The 8231-nt window shown below is 44.5% G+C and overlaps 1 protein-coding gene across 3 annotated transcripts in view; it reads right to left on the minus strand.

Annotated features, from left to right (window-relative positions):
* Window positions 1-2306: 2306 nt before the first annotated feature.
* LOC135111738 (neprilysin-1-like) overlaps window positions 2307-8231 on the minus strand; it is a 12990-nt gene continuing 7065 nt past the window's right edge. For all 3 annotated transcript variants that reach the window (XM_064025411.1, XM_064025410.1, XM_064025412.1), the window contains exons 3-6: window positions 6872-8231; window positions 6490-6685; window positions 4236-4442; window positions 2307-3103 (exon numbers count right to left, since the gene is read on the minus strand). The exon at window positions 6872-8231 is cut by the window's right edge and continues 155 nt beyond it. In XM_064025411.1, coding sequence (XP_063881481.1) covers window positions 2783-3103; window positions 4236-4442; window positions 6490-6685; window positions 6872-8231 — 2084 coding nt within the window. In that variant the 3' untranslated portion in view covers window positions 2307-2782. The remainder of the gene's footprint in view (window positions 3104-4235; window positions 4443-6489; window positions 6686-6871) is intronic.

Here is an 8231-nt window from a genome sequence, read left to right on the forward strand (position 1 = left end):
CTCAATGCTGGGGAGTTATTTTTTTTGTTGGCCGGGTGTGACATGAGCGTGATTACCTGTGCTTTGCGGAGTGTTAGGGGTGTTTATTAATGTGTATTTAGGTAAGGGTAGTTGAAATTTAGGCTCCGAAGTTGAATGTTTTTTTTTTTTTTTTTCCTCCCCATCTAGGAAGCAAAAAAAAAAAAAAAAAAGATAATAACTGCCTGTAGAGAGTACGAGATGTGCTTTTTTTTTATTATTTTTTTTTTTTAGGTGTTTTGAGAAATTCTGGAGACATTTCTTTGTTAACATATATATAGGGACAGGAAATGTTTGTGGTATGTACAATTTTTTCCGTATCGCAATATGGTGGTGACATTTTATTTGTCTATAGGGGACACGAGAAGTGTTTACAAGTGTTTATGGTGACTGATCTATACTATTTTGGCTTTGGTTAAGTTTGTGGTCATTGAATGTTTTGCTTTATGTTTCTTAATGAGGAGGTAAACATATTATTTTTGTCGAAGAGGAAGAAGACAGAGCTAAAAGATTGAAAGAGGAATCTTGGTTTGGTGTTGCCTAGTTATCACAACATTGCATTAAGATAACAGTTTTAAGTGGGTTTCGTGATTTTTAACGAGGAGGCAAACAGATCACTATTCTTGTCTGAGAGGAAGAGAATGACAGGACAGATATAGAGAGAAACCTAGCTTGTGGTTGCTTAGTTATCACTGCTTTCAGATTACATTTTTTTTTTCTTGGGGTAGGTTAGTTTGTACATATTCCACATTTTTTCTGCTTAGATCATTAGAGTTTGATGTAACCAATTATGTTAGGCTTTGTGTGGATGTGGCTAGAGGATGTTGCACTAAATGGGGTGTGTATAGGGTACATTAATGCTAGATATCTATGTATGGGTGTGAATAGGCTATATGTGTTACTAGGATGACCCTGTGAGAGTGTGGATATATAATATAGTGTCATGTGATTGAACTGTGGTGGGTATGGATGAAGTAAATGGTGTTAGATGACTTTGTGTTGTATTAAGACGACCCTGTGCTAGTCTGGATAGAATATGTTGTTAAATGGGTGTATGGGTGAGGATAGACTATATGGGGTATTAAAATGATCATGCGCGAGTGAGGGTAGACGTTGTGGTATTAGATTGTATGGGTGTGGATAGGCTGGTGTTAAGAAGACCACTTGCGAGTGTGGATAGAGTATGTGATGTTAATAGCCTATGTATGGTGTTGAGTAGAGCTGCATTGGGTATGAATAGTGTGTGATGTTAGTTGAACTCTTGTGGGTGTGTATAGGGTATAACGTGGTACTGGATTGAACTGTGATGGGTGCGGGTAGGTTAGGGTTGGATGTGTTGTAATTATCTTAGTTTTGTGGTAGCTAGGGTAGGGAAGATAACGAGTCCGGTGGTTAAAGCCTGGTTACTGATACTTTTACTTTGATGAAGGCGATATTAACTGCGAAATAAACAGTGGTAACGGAGCTTGACCTGAGGAACCCCGGAGGCAAACTTAGCTCACCCCGTTTTCTGTTGAATAGTTAGATACATGTCTGGTTAGGGTAAGCTGTGTTATATCTGGTTACGTGGACCTAGTGTGTTTGTGTGTGTGTAGCATAGGAAATGTAGTTGCACTTATTATTATTATTATTATTATTATTATTATTATTATTATTATTATTATTATTATTCGTTCTTATAGGAGGAATGGATACACAAGTGAATGATAAAATAAGAGAAAAAATGGACTAAAGTTTGTTGGCTGCTTGTTGTATATATATATATTAATGATAATGGGAAGGGTTGAATAAATAGATGGTTATTTCACTTACTCATTTATTTAAATTTTCTGTTGCTATATTTGATTTAATTTAATTTCATACTTTACCATTTTTTTTATATTTTGTTTTGACGTGTGTGTGTGTGTGTGTGTGTGTGTGTGTGTGTGTGTGTGTGCTTTACTCTATAACATCATTCTGTGTACGTACGTAATAATCCTACCTGTATACACTCTGTGCGTTTTGTGTACGAATTTAAGTTTGTACATACATAGGTTCTGTGTGTGCTTGTGTGTGCGTGTCGATATGTATGTATGTATATATGTATGTATGTGTCTTATAAGCATAGAGAGGAAGGAAGGACACCTACCTATGTATATGTATTCTGACCTTGCTGATGATATAAAGAGAATGTTTTGTTTGTATATGATAACAATATATTATATATTGCAAAAAGAAATGATATTGGATGTAAGACTATGCATTTTATTAACACTTTTCATGTGCTGAGAGAGAGAGAGAGAGAGAGAGAGAGAGAGAGAGAGAGAGAGAGAGAGAGAGAGAGAGAGAGAGAGAGAGAGAGAGAGAGAGAGAGAGAGAGAGAGAGAGAGAGAATTTCCTGACTGTATTTCTCACCATCTTTTTTTCGTCACCATACACCACCATCTCTTCTCACCACTACCACACTCCCTTCCCTCACCACACACTACCATCAAAACACCACCAGTAGCACACACCATTCGTCTCCAACCGCTGCTTCAACCACAAACACCACACACCACTATTTTAGCACCATTAACCATTCCACTAGTTCACACCGCCATACAGCCATTCATTGCCATTAACCAGTTTAACAGTTTATTGAAATAAAGTACATAAATGAGAATAAAAAAAATGAGGATGGGAGGGGAGGTACAAAGCAAGGAAACAAAGCAAGGAAACAACAACAAAAAAAAGCACCATTAACCACAGCATCGTGGCAAACCACCACCATCACCACCACACACTACCACACCTGACACTTGTGCTCGGGATTCATACCGGAGCCACTAGGGCAGCTCCAGATTTCAGAGAACTCTTTCATATTCAGCATCGGCACCAGCACTCTGAATTTTGCCGGGGAGTGAGGGTCGGTGAGCACCTGGTTGAGAAGGCCTTCCATGGTGGTAGATGTACACCAGATGTTAGCGTTGTTGAGGAAGAACAGCTGCATCGGTGAGTACTCCGTCAGGCCAGGTAGTCTAGGCTCCTCCCCAAAGCGCTCCACGTATAGCTGATAAGCAAGAAGTGCCTCGCGAAGACCTCCGTTGTCCGCGATGTTCTCACCCTGACGAAGGAAGGAAGGAAGGAAGGGTAGGGTTTACTTAGGTTCTGAGTTTAACTACTAGGTACTGGAAGGAAGGTTTACGTTACTTAGTTCCTGATATTAACTAACAATTCGGTAAAGGTACTGGATACAACATAAGAACCCTTCCCCCTCCTCCCCTGTTGTGTTGTCCGCGATGTTCTAACGCTGACGAAGGAAGGAAGGTTAGGATTAGGCTCTGATTCCAAATATTTGGTAAACGTACTCTATACTACAAAAGGTGTCTGTATGGTTAATGAATGAAGGGTGTTTGAGAAATAAGGTGAAGTGAGACCTAAATAACATAAAACCTCCGTTGGCTGCGATGTTCTCACTCTGACGAACAAAGAAAGGAAGGTCAGGATTAGGTTCTGATTGCAACTATTTGTTAAGGGCATTGGACACTTACATAGACCTCTGCTGTCCGCGATTTAAGGCACTGCAGCATCAGGGTCATGGGCGCAGAGAAATTGGTGTTGGGTTGTGGAAGGGAAGGTGAAGGGCTCAGTGATCAGGAAAAGATGAAAGCGATAAGAGCGAGAAAAAAAAAAGAACAGAACGGAAGTCATATGAGAGAGGGAGAGAGAGAGAGAGAGAGAGAGAGAGAGAGAGAGAGAGAGAGAGAGAGAGAGAGAGAGAGAGAGAGAGAGAGAGATGCTCCCCATTCCCATTTAGTAATTTCTTCTGGGCTTATGGAAATAACCTTAGCTTTCTGATATCCACACTCTGACTCCTTATGTCTGAGCAAAATATAAAGTTTTTTTTCTCAAATCATAATCTACTCAGCGAAGGAAACTGCAGAGAAATTGATGACCCGAATTAATCTAAACCTAACTTGAACTAAACTTACGGTAATACTAATATTATTGCAATATTATCGATTCTTTCTTGTCGAATTTGAAAACCAAACTGAAACTAACATTCTGATGAAAACGCTAATGCTAATTCAGTACTAGGTTCCTTTTTTTTTCGAATTTGCTCAAGTGATGGCGTATTGACAGTTTCATGCCCACGGCCATCCTTACCTGCGTGTTGATACAGTATTATCGGTTCTTTCTCGTCGAATATGATAGAGTGATGGCGCCATAGCAGTTTCATCACCTTAACCACTTACCTGCGTGTTGATACCGTTGAGTGTGGCGTTGGGTAGGTGGTCGTCCAGCTCCGGGAGGCGGATGGAGCCGTACTGGTCCACGATGCACTGGGCATGGGTCTGGAAGGCCTCCAGTGTCTCGTTCGTCCACCAGGGCAGCGCGTTGCCGTCCTTGTCGTTCTGCCGGCCTTGGTCGTCGAAGCCGTGTGTGATCTCGTGTCCTATCACCTGAACGGGAACGGGACACTGGCTATGGTTTTGTTATGGTTCTGTTGTTATGTTTGTTATTGTTCTGTTATGATTCCGCATTGAGTTCATATGGGACTAAAATACGATTGCAAAAGGAAGTTGTCGCTAAGCCAACCCGTGAGGCCCAGCATCTCAGGGAACCGGCATCTCAGTGGGCTTTTTTTATTTATTTATTTTTTTTTTTTTTTGTTTCCCTTGGCCGGTGTCCCTCCTACATAAAAAAATAATAAATAAATGAATAAAATAAAAATAAATAAATAAATAAATAGCGCTAGTTATGGCTACGAAAAAGCGCTCGTTCTCCCGTCGACAAACTCTCTTGTGACATGATCGAACTGGTGACCTTCAGGCCCAAAGGCAAGCACTGTAGCGTAAAGCCAGCTTCTTGAGGACGTGCCATTAGTAGCTGCTTGCTGGAATGATGTGTTAAGGAATGAGATTTATAACTGGCATGAAGGGGAATTTAGAAGGAAGGCTTAATTTAAGGATGTGTTAGGACGGGAGTGACATCCCTAGCTATTGTGGAGAAAATATGTGTGTAAGCATGTGTTAAGAAGGGAGTGACATCTTTAGCTAGTATGGATGGAAGTATAGAAGAAAGGCTTGGGCTTAAGATGTGATAGGAAGGCGAAAACATAACCCAACATAGAAAAAGATAAGTAATCATGGTACTGTACTCTTTAAAATATGTAATTTCTGGTTCATCAAATCACCTGCGCATAAGGGTATGGGAGGTGATGAAACCTCCATCAACTATAGATTAAAGTGCTTGGTGATATAACATTTTCAAAGGTGAAGAGAACGGGAAGCAGGAGGTAGAGAGTACATTGGCCAGAGGGAGTTGAAGGTCGGGTTGAGGGAGTGAAAGGAGTCATTAAAACACTACCAGCGAGGAAGGCTTAAAGAGGGAGCCTAGTATTGTAACATTTTAAAAGGCGGAGGAGGAGGTGTTGAGTACATCCGCTGGAGGGTTGGAAGGCCTGAGTGAAGGGCCTGGATGGAGTAATGAAGACTATGAAGGAGAAAAGTGTTTTTTTTTTTTCTTTCTTCTTGAGGGTAAGAGTGTTTTAAAGTGTAATCGGCCTTTGAGTTAAGAGGGCAACATACTTGGCTTGATGTATACGTAAGGGCGAGCTAAGCGGCGCCTGAGGAACTGAGAAGAGAGAGAAGCATGGTGATGGGAGAGTGGTGATGTGTGGCAGCCTGGGGCACTGACCTGTTCTACACACACACACACACACACACACACACACACACACACACACACACACACACACACACACACATACGCAGCACTTCGGTTGTTTGGTGAACAAAAAAGATGAGGACATTTTCTTGGCAATGTTCTTAACTCAGCGGTTTAAACTTTTTGCTTTTTAACGCTTCAGAGAGAAATCAAGAGTAAGAGTAACGTTTGGAGGTCAGTGGTTTAAACTTTTTACTTTTTAATGTTGCGGTGGGAGAAAGAGTACAAGAACTTTTATCTCGGGAACTTTTTAATATCCTCATCTTGAACATTTTACTGCTGAATATTGTGGAGGAAAATGAGGAGAGGGAACGTTGTCTCTGGAAACGTTTGGGGTGTTTATTAGTGCCCGTTTGTGCCACGATCAGCAACAGTATCATGAGTGCTTGCTAGAATGCCACGAATGACTAGTATATATACATAGTTCCACCATTAAAACCTTACATTTTCTCTTGTCGGATTCCATCTTTCGTTTTCTTTCTGAGTAAGCTTTGGTGTTCAGTAATGTGTGAAAATGATGTAGTGAAATGAAAATGAACTAGTGTGGTAGAATGCTTTGAGTACCGATTACAGTGCCAGCAATTAGGTACATATATCTAAAGATGAAGGTAAAATAGCACAAGGTAAGTCTCCTCCCCACCCATCTGTCCAATGAAAATTAACTAATGCCATGAGTCTGGTACAGAGCTGTGTGCATATTGTGGTGCCGGGGATGAGGTACATATTATATCTAAAGTAGGTGATGTAGGATAGTAAAAGCCAAGGCTCCTCCCCACCCACCTGTCCGATGCCGCCGTAGTTGAGCGCCATAAGGGAGTTGGAGCGGTAGAAGGGCGGCTGCAGGATGCCCGCTGGGAAGGTGATGCTGTTGTACTCGGGCATGTAGTAAGCGTTCACAATGGTCGGGGGCGAGAACCAACGATCGCGTTTACTGGGCTTGCCGAAGTCACTCAGCTCCTCCCGCGCTGACCACCCTCTGTACACACACACACGCACACACACACACACACACACACACGAGAGGTAAAATTTGGTGTGAGTGCGCGTGTATGATATCGTCAAGTAAAATTAGGTCACAGATAAAGGCAGGGGAGAGAGGGTGTAATGATGTTGTGATGGGCAGGGTATGCATGGGTCAGGTCAGGTCATAGATCATACTTACTCGACGGCCAGCACATTAACGAAGTACGTGCTCTCGTGCATGTCCCCGAGGCCCTCGTAGAAGGTCTCCAGGGCTGTCTCGTTGCCGTACCAGTCAGGGTACCCGATGAACTTGGAGATGGCGTTGGCCTTTTCGATCGCCTTGGGCTTGGTTTCAGCGTCCATCCACTCGTTGACCTCCAGTAGGATCTTGAAGGCCTCGCGCAGGTCCTCCACCATCGCGTTGGCCTCGTCCTTGGCCTGCTGCGAGAAGTAGGTCTTGACGTACTCGGTGCCGATTGCCATTCCAAGGAAGGTGTTGGCTTCGTTCGCGCACTGGATGTTCCGCGGCTCTTCAGCACTGACTCCGTTAGCCACCATGTCGTACTGGAAGGCGGCGTCCCGCATGGACCGCGTGGTGGCGCCGCCTAGGGATTTGACGTGGCGCCACATCAAGTAGTTAGAGATGATTCGTGCGTTGGTCGACGACATGAGGTCAGTCATGTTGTGAATATACTGCGGCTCCTGCACGATGAGGCGCGTGGCGGCGTTCACCGTGACGCCGGCGGGGGAGAACATGTCGGAGAGGATGTGCAGCCAGTCCAGGCCGGTGTGCTTGCTTAGCTCCTCCACCGTCATGGGGTTGTACATGCGGTCGATGTCGCGCCTGTCTTCTGCCGGGGAGGTAATCTCTGCAAGTTCTTCCTCGAATTTCAGCAGGTCCTCCACGTCTTTCTTCAACTGAGCGGCATCGACGGTTTGTCCCAGCGACTTTGCGATGAGCTCGGCGGTGGTGGTGATGTAGGTCTTGTAGGCGGCGACGCGCTCCTCGTAGTTTTCCATTTGTACCAGCACGGAGCGGGGCATGCCCAGGGACGTCTGGTCCATGTAGATGGCCGTGGTGAAGGTGTCCTTCTGATCAGCGAACACCCACACATTCACCAAGTAGTCCGCCGCCGTCTGGACCTTACTTTCGGCCATCACGAGCTGCCAGTCAAAGGAGGACTCGTCCCATTCACTAGTGGCCATGGGCCAGCCGCCAAACTGATCTAGGAAATCTGTGAGGGGTGTTAGGCCCACTTCCTCCAGGTGCGTCTCGTTCATGCAGCTCTCGTAGAAGATCTTGGATTTGGCAATGGGATGCGGGTCGTCCGCGCCGATGGGCTCGGTCAGAATGGTGCTAAGGGCGTTAGACAGCTCCCGGTCTAGCACGTCAAACTGTGCCCAGCGGGACGAGTCGTCGGGCACCGGGTTGACATTCATCCAGCCGCCGCACGCGAACTGGTAGAAGTTGTCGCAGGGATCAACGGAGGAGTCCATGGCCTCGATGATGGAGGCGGCGGCCAGCGTGCACTCCACCGTGTTGCACACCTCCACCTCCT

Source organism: Scylla paramamosain, chromosome 22 (genome assembly GCF_035594125.1).
Source record: "Scylla paramamosain isolate STU-SP2022 chromosome 22, ASM3559412v1, whole genome shotgun sequence".
Classification (NCBI taxonomy): Eukaryota; Metazoa; Arthropoda; class Malacostraca; order Decapoda; family Portunidae; genus Scylla; species Scylla paramamosain.